The 22,569-nt window shown below is 49.5% G+C and overlaps 1 protein-coding gene across 4 annotated transcripts in view; it reads right to left on the bottom strand.

Annotated features, from left to right (window-relative positions):
• DOCK3 (dedicator of cytokinesis 3) overlaps positions 1-22,569 on the bottom strand; it is a 260,038-nt gene that overhangs the window by 167,428 nt on the left and 70,041 nt on the right. For all 4 annotated transcript variants that reach the window (XM_073645146.1, XM_073645148.1, XM_073645145.1 and 1 more), the window contains exon 2: positions 7,051-7,134. In XM_073645146.1, the coding sequence (XP_073501247.1) occupies positions 7,051-7,134 (84 nt within the window). The remainder of the gene's footprint in view (positions 1-7,050; positions 7,135-22,569) is intronic.

Here is a 22,569-nt window from a genome sequence, read left to right as displayed (position 1 = left end):
TGTCCAGGAAGGATGGGAAATTTTTAAAAATGAGATTCTCAAAGCACAATCGTTAACAATCCCGAAAAGTAGGAAGAATGGGAAGCTTTTAAGGAAACCAGGATGGATGAACACAGAACTTAAACACATGCTAAAAAGAAAGAAAGAAATGTTTATTAAATGGAAAGAGGGAGGCATATCTAAAGAAGATTATAATGCAGTCTGCAGATCCTGCAGGGCACGTATCAGGTTAGCTAAAGCTGACAATGAATTAAGGTTTGCAAGAGATGTCAAAAGCAATAAAAAAGGATTTTGGGGGTATGTCAAAAGTAAAAGAAAAGTCAAAGATGCTATAGGATTTTTACAGGATGAAAATGGAGAAATGGTAAGAGAGGATGTTGAGAAGGCCAAACTTTTTAATTCCTATTTTGCATCTGTTTTCTCTCAGAAAGAAAATGTAACAGCAACTGATCTTCACTGTCCTTTTAAAGGAATAGAGGAATCCAAGTTATCTGTAAACAGAAAGACTGTGAGGGAATATTTAGCTAACATAAATGAGTTCAAGTCTCCAGGTCCAGATGAATTACACCCCAGAGTACTGAAGGAGATCGTAGAAGAAATTTTAGAACCACTCTCCATAATCTTTGAAAATTCTTGGAGAACAGGAGAAGTCCCAGAAGACTGGAGAAGAGCAAATGTTGTTCCTATCTTCAAAAAGGGGAAGAAGGTGGACCCAGGGAACTATAGGCCGGTGAGTCTGACTTCTATACCAGGAAAGATCTTTGAACAAATTATTAAACAACATGTATGTAAGTACATGGATAAGAATGAAGTGATTAACCAGAGTCAGCATGGGTTTGTAACTAACAAGTCATGTCAGACTAACCTAATTTCCTTCTATGACAGAATCACTGACTGGGTGGATCAGGGAAATGCTGTAGATATAGTATATCTTGACTTCAGCAAAGCATTTGACAAAGTATCTCACACCATCCTTATTGAAAAAATGACCAAGTATGCAATGGACCAGGCAACTGTTAGGTGGATTCATAACTGGCTTAGTGATCGGACTCAAATGGTGGTTGTAAATGGCTTCACATCCAGCTGGATGAATGTCTCAAGTGGGGTACCACAGGGCTCCGTCCTGGGACCTGTATTGTTCAACATCTTTATCAATGATTTAGATGAAGGAATTGAGGGTAAGCTGATTAAATTTGCTGATGACACAAAGCTAGGAGGGATAGCTAATACTAGAGAAGAGAGAGAGAGGATTCAAAAAGACCTAAATAAACTGGAGCAGTGGGCAGCAACCAACAGAATGGTTTTTAACAGGGAAAAATGCAAAGTACTACATCTGGGCAATAAAAATGAAAAAAGCATCTACAGAATGGGAGGAATAGAGCTAAGCAACAGTACATGTGAAAAAGACTTAGGTATACTAATAGATCATAGACTGAACATGAGTCAACAGTGTGATGCAGCAGCAAAAAAGGCAAATACAATTCTGGGATGTATTAACAGAAGCATACAGTCTAGATCACGTGAAGTCATTATCGGTCTTTACTCCTCTTTGGTCAGACCTCATCTGGAATACTGTGTACAGTTTTGGGCACCACATTTTAAAAAAGACATAGACAAACTGGAGCAAGTTCAGAGAAGAGCGACCAGAATGGTGACTGGTCTGCAAACCATGTCCTATGAGGAACGGTTGCAGGATTTGGGAATGTTTAGCTTGCAAAAAAGAAGACTTAGAGGAGACTTAATAGCTGTCTACAAATATGTCAAGGGCTGTCACATTGTAGAAGGATCATCTTTATTCTCATTTGCACAAGGAAAGACTAGAAGCAATGGGATGAAACTAAATGGGAGGAGACACAGATTAGATATTAGAAAAAACTTTTTGACAGTTAGGGTGATTAATGAGTGGAACAGGCTGCCACGAGAGGTGGTGAGTTCCCCTTCAATGGACGTCTTCAAACAGAGGCTGGACAGACATCTGTCTGAGATGATCTAGTGAATCCTGCTTTGAGCAGGGGGTTGGACCAGATGACCCAGGACGTCCCTTCCAACTCTACCATTCTATGATTCTATGATTCTATGATCTCTGTATACAGGGAGCTCCCCCTAGTGGTGGCTGCAGACAGGATCTTATCATGTATCTGTGTATACAGGGAGCTCCCCCTAGTGGTGGCTGCAGACAGGATGTCATAATGTATCTCTGTACACAGGGAGCTCCCCCTAGTGGTGACTGCAGACAGAATCTTATCATGTATCTCTGTATACATGGAGCTCCCCCTAGTGGTGGCTGCAGACAAGATGTCATAATGTATCTCTGTATACAGGGAGCTCCCCCTAGTGGTGACTGCAGACAGAATCTTATCATGTATCTCTGTATACAGGGAGCTCCCCCTAGTGGTGGCTGCAGACAGGATCTTATCATGTATCTCTGTATACAGGGAGCTTCCCCTAGTGGTGACTGCAGACAGAATCTTATCATGTATCTCTGTATACAGGGAGCTCCCCCTAGTGGTGGCTGCAGACAGAATCTTATCATGTATCTCTGTATACAGGGAGCTCCCCCTAGTGGTGGATGCAGACAGGATCTTATCATGTATCGCTGTATACAGGGACCTCCCCCTAGTGGTGGCTGCAGACAGAATCTCATCATGTATCGCTGTATACAGGGAGCTCCCCTAGTGGTGGCTGCAGACAGGATCTTATCATGTATCTCTGTATACAGGGAGCTCCCCCTAGTGGTGTCTACAGAGAGAATCTTATCATGTATATCTGTATACAGGGAGCTCCCCCTAGTGGTGGCTGCAGAAAGGATGTCATAATGTATCTCTGTATACAGGGAGCTCACCCTAGTGGTGGCTGCAGACAGGATCTTATCATGTATCTCTGTATACAGGGAGCTCCCCCTAGTGGTGGCTGCAGAAAGGATCTTATCATGAATCTGTGTATACAAGGAGCTCCCCGTAGTGGTGGCTGCAGACAGGATCTTATCATGTATCTCTGTATACAGGGAGCTCCTCCTAGTGGTGGCTGCAGACAGAATCTTAGCTTGTATCTCTGTATACAGGGAGCTCCCCCTAGTGGTGGCTGCAGACAGGATCTTATCATGTATCTCTGTATACAGGGAGCTCCCCCTAGTGGTGGCTGCAGACAGAATCTTATCATGCATCTCTATATACAGGGAGCTCCCCCTAGTGGTGGCTGCAGACAGGATCTTATCATGTATCTCTGCATACAGGGAGCTCCCCCTAGTGGTGGCTGCAGACAGGATCTTATCATGTATCTCTGTATACAGGAAGCTCCCCCTAGTGGTGGATGCAGACAGGATCTTATCATGTATCTCTGTATACAGGGAGCTCTCCCTAGTGGTGGCTGCAGACAGAATCTTATCATGTATCTCTGTATACAGGGAGCTCCCCCTAGTGGTGACTGCAGACAGGATCTTATCATGTATCTCTGTATACAGGGAGCTCCCCCTAGTGGTGGCTGCAGACAGAATCTTATCATGTATCTCTGTATACAGGGAGCTCCCCCTAGTGGTGGCTGCAGATAGAATCTTACCATGTATCTCTGTATACAGGGAGCTCCCCCTAGTGGTGGATGCAGACAGGATCTTATCATGCATCTCTATATACAGGAAGGTCCCCCTAGTGGTGGCTGCAGACTGGATCTTATGTATCACTGTATACAGGGAGCTCCCCCTAGTGGTGGCTGCAGACAGAATCTTATCATGTATCTCTGTATACAGGGAGCTCCCCCTAGTGGTGGCTGCAGACAGAATCTTATCATGTATATCTGTATACAGGGAGCTCCCCCTAGTGGTGGCTGCAGACAGGATGTCATAATGTATCTCTGTATACAGGGAGCCCCCCCTAGTGGTGGCTGCAGACAGAATCTTATCATGTATCTCTGTATACAGGGAGCTCCCCCTAGTGGTGGCTGCAGACAGGATGTCATAATGTATCTCTGTATACAGGGAGCTCCCCCTAGTGGTGGCTGCAGACAGGATCTTATCATGTATCTCTGTATACAGGGAGCTCCTCCTAGTGGTGGCTGCAGACAGGATCTTATCATGTATCTGTGTATACAGGGAGCTCCCCCTAGTGGTGGCTGCAGACAGGATCTTATCATGTATCTCTGTATACAGGGAGCTCCCCCTAGTGGTGTCTACAGAGAGAATCTTATCATGTATATCTGTATACAGGGAGCTCCCCCTAGTGGTGGCTGCAGAAAGGATGTCATAATGTATCTCTGTATACAGGGAGCTCACCCTAGTGGTGGCTGCAGACAGGATCTTATCATGTATCTCTGTATACAGGGAGCTCCCCCTAGTGGTGGCTGCAGAAAGGATCTTATCATGAATCTGTGTATACAGGGAGCTCCCCCTAGTGGTGGCTGCAGACAGGATCTTATCATGTATCTCTGTATACAGGGAGCTCTTCCTAGTGGTGGCTGCAGACAGAATCTTAGCTTGTATCTCTGTATACAGGGAGCTCCCCCTAGTGGTGGCTGCAGACAGGATCTTATCATGTATCTCTGTATACAGGGAGCTCCCCCTAGTGGTGGCTGCAGACAGAATCTTATCATGCATCTCTATATACAGGGAGCTCCCCCTAGTGGTGGCTGCAGACAGGATCTTATCATGTATCTCTGTATACAGGGAGCTCCCCCTAGTGGTGGCTGCAGACAGGATCTTATCATGTATCTCTGTATACAGGAAGCTCCCCCTAGTGGTGGCTGCAGACAGGATCTTATCATGTATCTCTGTATACAGGAAGCTCCCCCTAGTGGTGGATGCAGACAGGATCTTATCATGTATCTCTGTATACAGGGAGCTCTCCCTAGTGGTGGCTGCAGACAGAATCTTATCATGTGTCTCTGTATACAGGGAGCTCCCCCTAGTGGTGACTTCAGACAGAATCTTATCATGTATCTCTGTACACAGGGAGCTCCCCCTAGTGGTGGCTGCAGACAGGATCTTATCATGTATCTCTGTATACAGGGAGCTCCCCCTAGTGGTGGCTGCAGACAGAATCTTATCATGCATCTCTATATACAGGGAGCTCCCCCTAGTGGTGGCTGCAGACAGGATCTTATCATGTATCTGTGTATACAGGGAGCTCCCCCTAGTGGTGGCTGCAGACAGGATCTTATCATGTATCTCTGTATACAGGAAGCTCCCCCTAGTGGTGGCTGCAGACAGGATCTTATCATGTATCTCTGTATACAGGAAGCTCCCCCTAGTGGTGGATGCAGACAGGATCTTATCATGTATCTCTGTATACAGGGAGCTCCCCCTAGTGGTGACTTCAGACAGGATCTTATCATGTATCTCTGTATACAGGGAGCTCCCCCTTGTGGTGGCTGCAGACAGAATCTCATCATGTATCTCTGTATACAGAGAGCTCCCCCTAGTGGTGGCTATAGACAGGATCTTATCATGTATCTCTGTATACAGGGAGCTCCCCCTAGTGGTGGCAGCAGCCAGGCAGAATTAGTTGGAGCTCTACATCAGACGGCTGCAGATATAGAAGATGACCAGTGCAGACTGTTTGATCTGGTAGTTGGTGTTGACCGTGGACACTCATTGTATAGATAGGCGCTTGACCTTTGTCCTCAGTGACCAGTATGTGTGGGGCGGTGCTATACCGGCTGGTTCCATACACTACACTGACGCTGCGTGCGGACGGGTCGCTGGGGAGGATTCGGGGAGCGCCGCTGCTTTCAGCTCCGGGGGCTCAGATGGTATTTTATAGATCTCAGTTAAATGAAGCGGCGGGTTCTCGTCTGTGCCGCACTTCCCATTACAAGGATGTAACATCCGCACTTATTATTCTGCTAATGTTTTTCCGGTTGGTTGGAAATTGTCCCGACTGCAATAATGTAAATTACAAATGCAGCGAAAGTGGAAACTTAAAGGGAAACTCCGGTAAATAGGCCAAATTCCTGAACGAAGTCCCGGTGTAAATAGGTCGACGTGCATGGCGCTGAGGGATACATTGTTGCACATGAGTACAATATGTTTCCATTAGATGGCGCTCTGCATTAATGATGCCCCCAAGTCATAAGCATTCTTTTGGGGTCCACATACTGACAAAAAGAGAGGTGATGAATAACTCCAGAGAGGCGCATCCCCCCTAATGTAGAGGCGGCCATAGTGGTTGTCACCCAGCTTTCCCAGGAACATTAAAGGCACGGTCCAGACACAGCGGTGCCAGTCTCCGCTAATAAGATTGGGGGTCATGTTTAAGAACACGTCCTTTCTCCATCAGGGTCCGCAGCAGCAAATCCTGCACCCCCTGTAGCACTGCTCGTGGTGGACGACGCTGCAGATGAACCGTCGTACTGCTGTGGGTGCAGGTGTCAGATCCGCCGCGCCAATCAATTCATGTTGTGGATTTTTCCGCAGCAATTTGAGAAGATCTCAGAAAATTCCGTTACATATAGGACCCCTGTGCTCGTCCCCTATATAGGACCCCTGTGCTCGGCCCCTATATAGGACCCCTGTGCTCGGCCCCTATATAGGACCCCTGTGCTCAGCCCCTATATAGGACCCCAGTGCTCGTCCCCTATACTGGACCCCTGTGCTCGGCCCCTATACAGGACCCCTGTGCTCGGCCCCTATATAGGACCCCAGTGCTCGTCCCCTATACAGGACCCCTGTGCTCGTCCCCTATACGGGACCCCTGTGCTCGTTCCCTATATGGGACCCCTGTGCTCGTCCCCTATATGGGACCCCTGTGCTCGTCCACTATATAGGACCCCTGTGCTCGTCACCTATATAGGACCCCTGTGCTCGTCCCCTATATAGGACCCCTGTGCTCGTCACCTATATAGGACCCCTGTGCTCGGCCCCTATATAGGACCCCTGTGCTCGTCCCCTATATAGGACCCCTGTGCTCGTCCCCTATATAGGACCCCTGTGCTCGTCCGCTATATAGGATCCGTGCTCGTCCCCTATATAGGACCCCTGTGCTCGTCCGCTATATAGGATCCGTGCTCGTCCCCTATATAGGACCCCTGTGCTCGTCCGCTATATAGGACCCCCGCACTCACCTTCACACTTCTCCAGGATATGCACAGTTTCTCCCAGTTCCAGAGTTAACCCTTGAGGTACTGATCCACGGAAGCTGGATATGACTGAAAGAAAGCGAGACAAGACAGAGTATAGCAGAGCTGACACGGTGCGGAGGTCACTACATCATTACTACGTCCCCCGCTGCAGCTGTGGGATCAGGGTGCGGGGGGAATGTGACAACACTTCCTGGCTCAGCAGTGGACCTGTGTACTGAACATGGGGAAAAGCGAGTGACCGTCCATGTGGGATTGTGACACTGCGCTGATACAATGTAACGCTGCAGGTGTCATCACAATGTGCCAGAACCACAGCGCAGCCTCGTATCAGTGTGACAGTGGGTGTAATGTATCGTCACAGCGCACAACTGGACGCAGATGTATCACTCTGACCCTGCACCACGGCGTGTGTCACCCTGTAGAGACAGGAGGTGTCGGGCCGTGACCCCGGGGAGGGAGACGCTCCGTGTTGTCGGCCGTGACCCCTGGGAGGGAGACGCTCCGTGTTGTCGGCCGTGACCCCTGGGAGGGAGACGCTCCGTGTTGTCGGCCATGACCCCTGGGAGGGAGACGCTCCGTGTTGTCGGCCGTGACCCCGGGGAGGGAGACGCTCCGTGTTGTCGGCCGTGACCCCGGGGAGGGAGACGCTCCGTGTTGTCGGCCGTGACCCCGGGGAGGGAGACGCTCCGTGTTGTCGGCCGTGATCCCGGGGAGGGAGACGCTCCGTGTTGTCGGCCGTGACCCCTGGGAGGGAGACGCTCCGTGTTGTCGGCCGTGACCCCTGGGAGGGAGACGCTCCGTGTTGTCGGCCGTGACCCCTGGGAGGGAGACGCTCCGTGTTGTCGGCCGTGACCCCTGGGAGGGAGACGCTCCGTGTTGTCGGCCGTGACCCCTGGGAGGGAGACGCTCCGTGTTGTCGGCCGTGACCCCTGGGAGGGAGACGCTCCGTGTTGTCTGCCGTGACCCCGGAGAGGGAGACGCTCCGTGTTGTCGGCCGTGACCCCGGGGAGGGAGACGCTCCGTGTTGTCGGCCGTGACCCCGGGGAGGGAGACGCTCCGTGTTGTCGGCCGTGACCCCGGGGAGGGAGACGCTCCGTGTTGTCGGCCGTGACCCCGGGGAGGGAGACGCTCCGTGTTGTCGGCCGTGACCCCGGGGAGGGAGACGCTCCGTGTTGTCGGCCGTGACCCCGGGGAGGGAGACGCTCCGTGTTGTCGGCCGTGACCCCGGGGAGGGAGACGCTCCGTGTTGTCGGCCGTGACCCCGGGGAGGGAGACGCTCCGTGTTGTCGGCCGTGACCCCGGGGAGGGAGACGCTCCGTGTTGTCGGCCGTGACCCCGGGGAGGGAGACGCTCCGTGTTGTCGGCCGTGACCCCGGGGAGGGAGACGCTCCGTGTTGTCGGCCGTGACCCCGGGGAGGGAGACGCTCCGTGTTGTCGGCCGTGACCCCGGGGAGGGAGACGCTCCGTGTTGTCGGCCGTGACCCCTGGGAGGGAGACGCTCCGTGTTGTCGGCCGTGACCCCTGGGAGGGAGACGCTCCGTGTTGTCGGCCGTGACCCCTGGGAGGGAGACGCTCCGTGTTGTCGGCCGTGACCCCTGGGAGGGAGACGCTCCGTGTTGTCGGCCGTGACCCCTGGGAGGGAGACGCTCCGTGTTGTCGGCCGTGACCCCTGGGAGGGAGACGCTCCGTGTTGTCGGCCGTGACCCCTGGGAGGGAGACGCTCCGTGTTGTCGGCCGTGACCCCTGGGAGGGAGACGCTCCGTGTTGTCGGCCGTGACCCCTGGGAGGGAGACGCTCCGTGTTGTCGGCCGTGACCCCTGGGAGGGAGACGCTCCGTGTTGTCGGCCGTGACCCCTGGGAGTGAAACGCTCCGTGTTGTCGGCCGAGACCCCTGGGAGGGAGACGCTCCGTGTTGTCGGCCGTGACCCCTGGGAGGGAGACGCTCCGTGTTGTCGGCCGTGACCCCGGGGAGGGAGACGCTCCGTGTTGTCGGCCATGACCCCAGGGAGGGAGACGCTCCATGTTGTCGGCCGTGACCCCAGGGAGGGAGACGCTCCATGTTGTCGGCCGTGACCCCGGGGAGGGAGACGCTCCGTGTTGTCGGCCATGACCCCGGGGAGGGAGACGCTCCGTGTTGTCGGGCCAGGACCCCGGGAGACGCTCCATGTTGTCGGCCATGACCCCAGGGAGGGAGACGCTCCGTGTTGTCGGCCATGACCCCGGGGAGGGAGACGCTCCGTGTTGTCGGCCGTGACCCCGGGGAGGGAGACGCTCCGTGTTGTCGGCCGTGACCCCTGGGAGGGAGACGCTCCGTGTTGTCGGCCATGACCCCGGGGAGGGAGACGCTCCGTGTTGTCGGGCCAGGACCCCGGGAGACGCTCCATGTTGTCGGCCATGACCCCAGGGAGGGAGACGCTCCGTGTTGTCGGCCATGACCCCGGGGAGGGAGACGCTCCGTGTTGTCGGCCGTGACCCCGGGGAGGGAGACGCTCCGTGTTGTCGGCCGTGACCCCTGGGAGGGAGACGCTCCGTGTTGTCGGCCGTGACCCCTGGGAGGGAGACGCTCCGTGTTGTCGGCCTTGACCCCTGGGAGGGAGACGCTCCGTGTTGTCTGCCATGACCCCGGAGAGGGAGACGCTCCGTGTTGTCGGCCGTAACCCCTGGGAGGGAGACGCTCCGTGTTGTCGGCCGTGACCCCTGGGAGGGAGACGCTCCGTGTTGTCGGCCGTGACCCCGGGGAGGGAGACGCTCCGTGTTGTCGGCCGTGACCCCGGGGAGGGAGACGCTCCGTGTTGTCGGCCGTGACCCCGGGGAGGGAGACGCTCCGTGTTGTCGGCCGTGACCCCGGGGAGGGAGACGCTCCGTGTTGTCGGCCGTGACCCCGGGGAGGGAGACGCTCCGTGTTGTCGGCCGTGACCCCTGGGAGGGAGACGCTCCGTGTTGTCGGCCGTGACCCCTGGGAGGGAGACGCTCCGTGTTGTCGGCCGTGACCCCGGGGAGGGAGACGCTCCGTGTTGTCAGCCATGACCCCGGGGAGGGAGACGCTCCGTGTTGTCGGCCGTGACCCCGGGGAGGGAGACGCTCCGTGTTGTCGGCCATGACCCCGGGGAGGGAGACGCTCCGTGTTGTCGGGCCAGGACCCCGGGAGACGCTCCATGTTGTCGGCCGTCACTACGTGTTGACAAGCCGCCAGAGCCATCAATAACCTCGGATCCATTCTGGAGTCGGCTCACAGTCGGTAGATGTAGATGGACTGCGTCAGCGCCATCTCTCCCCCGGTGACTCGCGCTCGCTCTGCAGTACTAACCCTCTCAGTGCCGCATCCCTGCGCTCATCAGAAGCCGCCTGCCAGGAACCTGCTGCCAAAACCGGCTCCAGCCAGAAACCCCAAAAATAGTGAGTCGCCCGTCACACAGAACAATGAGCAACCGGCCCACTCACCCGCGCCCGGCCGCACCGAGCCCCCCGCCGGGTCAAACACCCCACACTCCCAGGACGCAGAGCGGCCCCCAACAGTACCACAAATACACATGGTAACGGCGGTGATGGCTGACCAATGTAGAGACCACCGACTTTACCAAACCCCCTCATCCTGGAAACGTCACCGGGACCCCAACCTCAGGGACCCCGGGGCAGAAACGGCTGTAGGAGGAGGTGTGGGTTCAACATTATAAATCCTAGAGAAACTACAACTTCCAGCATGCACTGAGCCACAACTGCCATCCGGAGCGTTCTGCAGCAGAGCGGCCGCGGGGTCTCAGCCCCCGATATTCCGCAAGATCCAATTAGTTATAAAATGACCTAATTAGCGGCAGAACGAGCGCAGGACGGCGCCGACCTACATTCTGTACATTGGCTGCGAACTAGGAGAAAGCTAAACGTCCGGGAGACTACAACTCCAACCATGCACGGACTACCTGCAAAGCAGCCACATCCTGGGTACAGCGCCCCACATGGAGGAGTGGGGTATTACACTTACTGGATGTCTGTGGCAGTGTCCAATGGCAGCTGTAGTCATTATGTATCGTTCTCACCAGCTGTGCGGTTAGGCCATGATGGGGGTTGTAGTCATTATGTATCATTTTCCCTAGCTGTGCAGTTAGGCCATGATGGGGGTTGTAGTCATTATGTATCATTTTCCCTGCAGCTGTGCGGTTAGGCCATGATGGGGGTTGTAGTCATTATGTATCATTTTCCCTAGCTGTGCGGTTAGGCCATGATGGGGGTTGTAGTCATTATGTATTATTTTCCCCAGCTGTGCGGTTAGGCCATGATGGGGGTTGTAGTCATTATGTATTATTTTCCCCAGCTGTGCGGTTAGGCCATGATGGGGGTTGTAGTCATTATGTATCATTTCCCCCCTAGCTGTGCGGTTAGGCCATGATGGGGGTTGTAGTCATTATGTATTATTTTCCCCAGCTGTGCGGTTAGGCCATGATGGGGGTTGTAGTCATTATGTATCATTTTCCCCAGCTGTGCGGTTAGGCCATGAGGGGGGTTGTAGTCATTATGTATTATTTTCCCCAGCTGTGCAGTTAGGCCATGATGGGGGTTGTAGTCATTATGTATCATTTCTCCCCCAGCTGTGCAGTTAGGCCATGATGGGGGATGTAGTCATTATGTATCATTTTCCCCAGCTGTGCGGTTAGGCCATGATGGGGGTTGTAGTCATTATGTATCATTTTCCTCAGCTGTGCGGTTAGGCCATGAGGGGGGTTGTAGTCATTATGTATTATTTTCCCCAGCTGTGCGGTTAGGCCATGATGGGGGTTGTAGTCATTATGTATCATTTTCCCCAGTTGTGCAGTTAGACCATGATGGGGGTTGTAGTCATTATGTATCATTTTCCCCAGTTGTGCGGTTAGGCCATGATGGGAGTTGTAGTCATTATGTATCACTTTCCTCAGCTGTGCGGTTAGGCCATGATGGGGGTTGCAGTCATTATGTACCATTTTCCCCAGTTGTGCAGTTAGACCATGATGGGGGTTGTAGTCATTATGTATCATTTTCCCCCGCTGTACGGTTAGGCCATGATGGGGGTTGTAGTCATTATGTACCATTTTCCCAAGCTGTGCAGTTAGGCCATGATGGGGGTTGTAGTCATTACGTATCATTTTCCCCAGCTGTACGGTTAGGCCATGATGGGGGTTGTAGTCATTATGTATCATTTTCCCCAGCTGTGCAGTTAGGCCATGATGGGGGTTGTAGTCATTACGTATCATTTTCCCCAGCTGTACGGTTAGGCCATGATGGGGGTTGTCGTTGGACAGTGCAATGTCCCATTAGCTTGTTAAGGTGAAGATCACAATTCCGACCACTTCCCTGCGGCCGCCGCTGAACGCTGCGCATTACGAAGCCACGTGACAGTGGGAGAAGCGATGGCGCAGATCTGCAGGCGTTTGTGGACGTTTCTATGAAAATGTCCTTGAAGAGAGAACGTCAGTGATCGGCTCGTACATGCCGCACCGCAGCAGTCGCAGCGAACACCCACACACTGCTGCACCGGGCACATGTGAGCAGAGGCTCCGCCGCAGGCAGCGCAGCCCCCGTGGGAGAGCGCAGCATCATGTCCTGGCCCCCGCCCCACCCATAGTAGTAATACAGTACACCCCGGGCACAAACCTTCAACATCCGGCGGGAGGAATAGGCTCCGTGATCCCGGAATATGAGGGCGACCCTGTAATAACGATTCCATACGGTCCCTGCACAACAGTACACAGGTCCAGAGTCCAATACTACAGCAAGTCTGATAATCCGGCAAGGAATCGCCATGTGATCAGGACGCGGCAATGAGATTTCTATGAGCGCCTGATAATCTAGAACATGTGATAATCGAAAATATCTAAATAATCAATAATGCCCGATAATCCGGAATATGTCATAATCCAGAGCGCATTATAATCCAGAATAACTGATAATCCAGCAGCAGTCAGGTCCAGTGGTACCAGATTATAGAAAGATTACTGTATATATAAAGGATGAAAGTCTCCATAAAGTAAAATATTTAGATTTGCGAGTCCTCAGTGGTTGATACCTTTTAATGGCGAACTGAAACGATGGGAACAAATTGCAGTTTCCGACACCACTCCGGTCTCTTCATCAGGCATCGAATAACACGAAATATGAAGGGTCACATATTTATACACAGCAAGACACAGAAATAATGCAATAGATGAGACAAGTGACGTAAAGCAGAAGCATTACTATAGGAGAGGGATAAACGGCTGTGGCCGTAAATATTGGAATAGTTCATAGATAAGGAGTGTGAAAGTGGTTGATACTGTGGTGAAACTTACAGAATTCATCCTCACCCACAATTACTTTGAATTTGATAAGAACATATATCTACAGGAGACTGGTACAGCGAAGGGGAGTAAAATGGCTCCACAGTACGCAAATCTTTTCATGGCCAAGCTTGAAAGTGACTTTTTGTCCTCATGTCCCATCAGGCCTCTGGCCTACTGTCGTTACATTGACGATATTTTAATCATCTGGACGGGGTCTGAGCAACAGCTGAAGACCTTCCATCAACACTTTAATCGATTTCATCCCACCATCAACCTAACACTCAACTACTCCTGTAATGTAAAATAACTTTTTGGACACCATCATCAAGCTACAGAGTCGTCCCTGTACCGGAAGCCAATCGACCGTCCTACATACCTTAAATGGGACAGTTTCCATCCGAAACACATAAAAAACTCATATTGTCTACAGCCAAGCCATCAGATACAATCGGATATGCTCCAACCCTATGGATAGAGACAAACACCTTGGTGGCCTCAGAAAGACCTTTTTGTATCAGGGCGACCATCCAAGAACAATTGAGAACCAGATTACAAGAGCCACCAGAATATCAAGGAATCATCTCCTACAACCAAACAAAAAAGCAACCGGGTGCCTCTAGTAGTCACCTACAACCCAAATCTGGAGGCGCTAAGAAGAGCTGCACGGAAACTACAACCCTTACTACGAAAAGATGCCCGATTACAATCCATATTTCCAGACCCCCCACTACTTCTGTGTTTCAGGCAGACCCCAAATCTAAGAAGCATCATTGTCAGAAGCTCCCTGTCATCTCCACCAGCTACAGGAACCTTTCCCTGCAACCAGAAAAAATGTAAAACCTGTCCGTTTATAATGACCACAGACAAGATAAAGATCCCCAATTCACATCAGGACTATAAGATCCCAGGCACGTTCAGCTGTATCACATCTAATGGGGTGTTGTTAATTATATTACCAAATGTCCAGCTGGGGGTCTGTATGTAGGGCAGGCAGAGCAAAAACTTAGGACAAGGATGAATCGTCATCGCCACAAAATAAAAGAAGAAAAAATAGATCTACCTGTAGCCAAGCATTTTTGTTTCCCTGATCACAGCATCAGAGACATGAAATTACTGGTATTAAAAGGTAACTTCAAATCTCAGGGAGACAGAAAAGTTTGGGAATGCAAACTAATGACAACCTTTGACACCTTCAGAGCAGCAATGAATATGTCACATGGATTTAGGTCTTTCTATATCAACTAAGGAATGTGCCCATCAGACTTGTGGGGGCATCAGAACTTGGACCAGACTTCAATCACAGAACAATAAAACTTTCACACTCCTTATCTATGAACTGCTTATCCCTCTCCTATAATAATACTTCTGCTTTACGTCACTTGTCTCATCTATTGCATTATTTCTGTGTCTGGCTGAGTATAAATATGTGACTCTTCAGATTTCGTGTTATTCGATGCCTGATGAAGAGACCTGAGGAATCTCGAAAGCTGCAATTTGTTCCCATCTTTTCAGTTAGCCATTAAAAGGTATCAAGCACTGAGGACTCGCAAATCAAAATATTTTTCTATCTACTGGCTGACACCGTACAAAGATATGTATTTATTCTGTCCATAAAGTAAAGCAGCAGTGAGACCTTGCCCCAAAAGCTGACAATCTGTACATACTACACAGAGAGGACGGATACACAACCTGATCATGGGGGTCAGCTCAGGAATGGGGGCACCGGCCCCCAACAAGAAGGCAAATATCATAGGGAACAAACAGCAGCCCTTACAGATCTGACACTCCTCACAGCTGGGGACTCGTTACAATGTTTCAGTCTGGACAATCCTTTGATAGTTTGCTACAATGTATCCGGTCTCCACCTCCCTCCCCCCACTCCAGATTGAAACATTTAAACAAACCATCAGGACAGGAGAGCAGGGAAGATTGTCCAGACTGAAACACTGTAACGAGTCCTCAGCTGTGAGAAATATTGGGATATTTAAAGGTATTTGGCTTCTGAAGGTAAACAAGAATCTTCGCATTCACTGAAGTAAGCAGAGATCTAGAAAATGTCAAGTAAATGAAACAGAGATAGAAGTGGGGTACGGTCGGTGCATAATGACATTATCCCGGGAATTACTAGTCATGCGATTCCCTGCGCCTTCCTCACGCACGCCGCCGTCTCGGGCATTATGGACCAGGGAAGGCTTTCCGGACAATTGGCCAGATTACGGCGGCGCGGGCCGGGATAGGACAGGTCCCTATTTGCACACTCACTGCTTCCTCGTCCCGCGCACACAGCCGAGGTTTCCGTGAATTAAGGTCAGACAGAGCCCGGAGAGCGAGGCAGGAGGGGCCGCCATCCACGCAGCAGGAGGGGCCGCCATCCACGCGGCAGGAGGGGCCGCCATCCACGCGGCAGGAGGGGCCGCCATCCACGCGGCAGGAGGGGCCGCCATCCACGCGGCAGGAGGGGCCGCTGTCCGCTCGGCCGGAGGATTATTTAATGCTGATTTAATTATAACAATCATGTTGTCCAGTGTCTCCTGCGCAGACAATCCGGCGGAGGGGGCTGGGTAATGCCAGGGGGCTGCTCCTGTGCCCCAGAGCTTTACCCGGCATATGAGGTCATGTATATAGGATATGGGGTGCAGAGGAAAGACCCCATTGTAGGGGTACATAGTGGTACCAGTTACCCCGTGATTGACCCCGCATCCCCCCCAGCTGGCACCGGTGACCCCTCCTGCTGCGCCAGCGGTCGGTCGGACAGGAGTCGCCTGCAGCGTTTTCTCGCGCGTCTCCGCTATCGTGATCTCAGTGCTTGCTCAGCATCTCCACAGATGGTCTCACAGAGCGGACCCCGGGGGCGGCAGCGTGCACTCATCACTCCGCCACAATCAGCAGATCCGACAATGGAGAGTGGTACGAGGAGGCGAGGAAGGGCCCACCGGGTAGTCAGCCCTCCGGAGAAGCGGGGTGCCACAGGAACCCCAATCCTCCATCTAGAAGAGTCACCTTACTTGTGGCGGATGGGAAGATCCCAGCAGACGACGCGCCGCACCGGCGGAATCTGACGCTCCAGCGCCCGATGACCCGATCATGTTAATGGGCCGGTGAAACTACATGGCGGTGTAATGAAACTTCTGAACATCTCTAACCCCGGCACCCAGTTCCTTATGGCATTTGCGCCTGTTTCTATCAATGCACCAAATCCTAATTTTCGATGTTCTTGTAGCCACTGAATTTTTTTTGTGCAAAATGTCGAAGGTGGTTTATGAATTTTGTGCAAAAATAAAAAAAATGCTCTTTTTTTTTGTTTGATATGTTCCGCTAAATTATCACAAAATTTGAATACAAATCCCAGGTGGATATATATAAAAAAAAATAATTATATATATATATATATATATATATATATATATCACTCCGGAGGAAGGGGAATGGCCGCACACATCTGGAAAACCCAAACCCTGACCACAATGGCGAACACAGAAAGAACAAAATAGGAAACTACCTAAAAGACGGACTTCAAAAAAGGAGCAAATTAATAGAAGAATTTGACACAAATCAAAAACAGGCACAAAACATCAAAAAACAGAAAAAAGGTGCAGCAATGACGCCAGCCCTGTACATGTGTATATGGCCCTGTGATACAATAATGCCCTGTACATGTGTATATGGCCCCTGTGATATAATAATGCCCTGTACATGTGTATATGGCCCTGTGATACAATAATGCCCTGTACATGTGTATATGGCCCCTGTGATATAATAATGCCCTGTACATGTGTATATGGCCCATGTGATACAATAATGCCCTGTACATGTGTATATGGCCCATGTGATACAATAATGCCCTGTACATGTGTATACGCCCCTGTGATACAATAATGCCCTGTACATGTGTATATGGCCCCTGTGATACAATAATGCCCTGTACATGTGTATATGGCCCCTGTGATACAATAATGCCCTGTACATGTGTATATGGCCCCTGTGATACAATAATGCCCTGTACATGTGTATATGGCCCTGTGATACAATAATGCCCTGTACATGTGTATATGGCCCCTGTGATATAATAATGCCCTGTACATGTGTATATGGCCCCTGTGATACAATAATGCCCTGTACATGTGTATATGGCCCCTGTGATACAATAATGCCCTGTACATGGGTATATGGCCCCTGTGATACAATAATGCCCTGTACATGTGTATACGCCCCTGTGATACAATAATGCCCTGTACATGGGTATATGGCCCCTGTGATACAATAATGCCCTGTACATGTGTATATGCCCCTGTGATACAATAATGCCCTGTACATGTGTATATGGCCCCTGTGATACAATAATGCCCTGTACATGTGTATATGGCCCTGTGATACAATAATGCCCTGTACATGTGTATATGGCCCTGTGATACAATAATGCCCTGTACATGTGTATATGGCCCCTGTGATATAATAATGCCCTGTACATGTGTATATGGCCCCTGTGATATAATAATGCCCTGTACATGTGTATATAGCCCTGTGATACAATAATGCCCTGTACGATAATAATGCCCTGTACACGTGTATATGGCCCCAGTGATACAATAATGCCCTGTACATGTGTATATGCCTCTGTGATATAATAATGACCTGTACATGTGTATATGGCCCCTGTGATATAATAATACCCTGTACATGTGTATATGGCCCCTGTGATATAATAATGCCCTGTACATGTGTATATGGCCCCTGTGATATAATAATGCCCTGTACATGTGTATATGGCCCCTGTGATACAATAATGCCCTGTACATGTGTATATGGCCCCTGTGATACAATAATGCCCTGTACATGGGTATATGGCCCCTGTGATACAATAATGCCCTGTACATGTGTATACGCCCCTGTGATACAATAATGCCCTGTACATGTGTATATGGCCCCTGTGATATAATAATGCCCTGTACATGTGTATATGGCCCCTGTGATATAATAATGCCCTGTACATGTGTATACGCCCCTGTGATACAATAATGCCCTGTACATGTGTATATGGCCCCTGTGATACAATAATGCCCTGTACATGGGTATATGGCCCCTGTGATACAATAATGCCCTGTACATGTGTATATGGCCCTGTGATACAATAATGCCCTGTACATGTGTATATGGCCCCTGTGATATAATAATGCCCTGTACATGTGTATATGGCCCATGTGATACAATAATGCCCTGTACATGGGTATATGGCCCCTGTGATACAATAATGCCCTGTACATGTGTATACGCCCCTGTGATACAATAATGCCCTGTACATGGGTATATGGCCCCTGTGATACAATAATGCCCTGTACATGTGTATATGCTCCTGTGATATAATAATGCCCTGTACATGTGTATATGGCCCCTGTGATACAATAATGCCCTGTACATGTGTATATGGCCCCTGTGATACAATAATGCCCTGTACATGTGTATATGGCCCCTGTGATACAATAATGCCCTGTACATGTGTATATGGCCCCTGTGATACAATAATGCCCTGTACATGTGTATATGGCCCTGTGATACAATAATGCCCTGTACATGTGTATATGGCCCCTGTGATACAATAATGCCCTGTACATGTGTATATGGCCCCTGTGATACAATAATGCCCTGTACATGTGTATATGGCCCTGTGATACAATAATGCCCTGTACATGTGTATATGGCCCCTGTGATATAATAATGCCCTGTACATGTGTATATGGCCCCTGTGATACAATAATGCCCTGTACATGTGTATATGGCCCCTGTGATACAATAATGCCCTGTACATGGGTATATGGCCCCTGTGATACAATAATGCCCTGTACATGTGTATACGCCCCTGTGATACAATAATGCCCTGTACATGGGTATATGGCCCCTGTGATACAATAATGCCCTGTACATGTGTATATGCCCCTGTGATACAATAATGCCCTGTACATGTGTATATGGCCCCTGTGATACAATAATGCCCTGTACATGTGTATATGGCCCTGTGATACAATAATGCCCTGTACATGTGTATATGGCCCTGTGATACAATAATGCCCTGTACATGTGTATATGCCCCTGTGATACAATAATGCCCTGTACATGTGTATATGGCCCCTGTGATATAATAATGCCCTGTACATGTGTATATGGCCCCTGTGATATAATAATGCCCTGTACATGTGTATATAGCCCTGTGATACAATAATGCCCTGTACGATAATAATGCCCTGTACACGTGTATATGGCCCCAGTGATACAATAATGCCCTGTACATGTGTATATGCCTCTGTGATATAATAATGACCTGTACATGTGTATATGGCCCCTGTGATATAATAATACCCTGTACATGTGTATATGGCCCCTGTGATATAATAATGCCCTGTACATGTGTATATGACCCCTGTGATATAATGCCCTGTACATGTGTATATGGCCCCTGTGATATAATAATGCCCTGTACATGTGTATATGGCCCCTGTGATACAATAATGCCCTGTACATGTGTATATGGCCCCTGTGATATAATAATGCCCTCTACATGTGTATATGACCCCTGTGATACAATAATGCCCTATACATATGTATATGGCCCCTGTGATACAATAATGCCCTGTACATGTGTATATGGCCCTGTGATACAATAATGCCCTGTACATGTGTATATGGCCCCTGTGATATAATAATGCCCTGTACATGTGTATATGGCCCCTGTGATATAATAATGCCCTGTACATGTGTATATGGCCCCTGTGATATAATAATGCCCTGTACATGTGTATATGGCCCCTGTGATATAATAATGCCCTGTACATGTGTATATGGCCCCTGTGATACAATAATGCCCTGTACATGTGTATATGGCCCCTGTGATACAATAATGCCCTGTACATGGGTATATGGCCCCTGTGATACAATAATGCCCTGTACATGGGTATATGGCCCCTGTGATACAATAATGCCCTGTACATGTGTATATGGCCCCTGTGATACAATAATGCCCTGTACATGGGTATATGGCCCCTGTGATACAATAATGCCCTGTACATGTGTATATGGCCCCTGTGATATAATAATGCCCTGTACATGTGTATATGGCCCCTGTGATATAATAATGCCTTGTACATGTGTATATGGCCCCTGTGATATAATAATGCCCTGTACATGGGTATATGGCCCCTGTGATATAATAATGCCCTGTACATGTGTATATGCCCCTGTGATACAATAATGCCCTGTACATGTGTATATGGCCCCTGTGATATAATAATGCCCTGTACATGTGTATACAGCCCTGTGATACAATAATGCCCTGTACATGTGTATACGACCCTGTGATACAATAATGCCCTGTACATGTGTATACAGCCCTGTGATACAATAATGCCCTGTACATGTGTATATGGCCCCTGTGATATATTAATGCCCTGTACATGTGTATACAGCCTTGTGATACAATAATGCCCTGTACATGTGTATATGGCCCCTGTGACACAATAATGCCCTGTACATGTGTATATGGCCCCTGTGACACAATAATGCCCTGTACATGTGTATATGGCCCCTGTGATATATTAATGCCCTGCACATGTGTATATGGCCCCTGTGATACAATAATGCCCTGTACATGTGTATATGGCCCCTGTGATACAATAATGCCCTATACATGTGTATATGGCCCCTGTGATATAATAATGCCCTGTACATGTGTATACAGCCTTGTGATACAATAATGCCCTGTACATGTGTATACGGCCCCTGTGATACAATAATGCCCTGTACATGTGTATAAGCCCCTGTGATACAATAATGCCCTGTACATGTGTATATGGCCCTGTGATACAATAATGCCCTGCACATGTGTATACGGCCCTGTGATACAATAATGCCCTGTACATGTGTATACGGCCCCTGTGATACAATAATGCCCTGTACATGTGTATACGCCCCTGTGATACAATAATGCCCTGCACATGTGTATACAGCCCTGTGATACAATAATGCCCTGCACATGTGTATACGGCCCCTGTGGTACAATAATGCCCTGCACATGTGTATACAGCCCTGTGATATAATAATGCCCTGCACATGTGTATATGGCCCCTGTGATATAATAATGCCCTGCACATGTGTATATGGCCCCTGTGATACAATAATGCCCTGTACATGGGTATATGGCCCCTGTGATACAATAATGCCCTGCACATGTGTATATGGCCCCTGTGATACAATAATGCCCTGTACATGTGTATATGGCCCCTGTGATATAATAATGCCCTGTACATGAGTATATGGCCCCTGTGATACAATAATGCCCTGTACATGAGTATATGGCCCCTGTGATACAATAATGTCCTGTACATGTGTATATGGCCCCTGTGATACAATAATGCCCTGTACATGTGTATATGGCCCCTGTGATATAATAATGCCCTGTACATGTGTATATGGCCCCTGTGATATAATAATGCCCTGTACATGTGTATATGGCCCCTGTGATATAATAATGCCCTGTACATGTGTATATGGCCCCTGTGACACAATAATGCCCTGTACATGTGTATACGCCCCTGTGATACAATAATGCCCTGTACATGTGTATATGGCCCCTGTGACACAATAATGCCCTGTACATGTGTATACGCCCCTGTGATACAATAATGCCCTGTACATGTGTATACGCCCCTGTGATACAATAATGCCCTGTACATGGGTATATGGCCCCTGTGATACAATAATGCCCTGTACATGGGTATATGGCCCCTGTGATATAATAATGCCCTGTACATGTGTATATGGCCCCTGTGATATAATAATGCCCTGTACATGTGTATATGGCTCCTGTGATACAATACTGCCCTGTACATGTGTATATGGCCCCTGTGATATAATAATGCCCTGTACATGTGTATATGGCCCCTGTGATATAATAATGCCCTGCACATGTGTATATGGCCCCTGTGATACAATAATGCCCTGTACATGGGTATATGGCCCCTGTGATACAATAATGCCCTGTACATGAGTATATGGCCCCTGTGATATAATAATGCCATGCACATGTGTATATGGCCCCTGTGATACAATAATGCCCTGCACATGTGTATATGGCCCCTGTGATACAATAATGCCCTGTACATGTGTATACGGCCCCTGTGATACAATAATGCCCTGTACATGGGTATATGGCCCCTGTGATACAATA

The sequence above is a fragment of the Phyllobates terribilis genome, unplaced genomic scaffold (assembly GCF_046119375.1).
Source record: "Phyllobates terribilis strain yellow unplaced genomic scaffold, ASM4611937v1 Scaffold_8__6_contigs__length_399053987, whole genome shotgun sequence".
In the NCBI taxonomy this organism is placed as follows: Eukaryota; Metazoa; Chordata; class Amphibia; order Anura; family Dendrobatidae; genus Phyllobates; species Phyllobates terribilis.
Note: the sequence above shows the minus strand (reverse complement) of the source record. Positions and strands in the feature narration are given on the sequence as shown.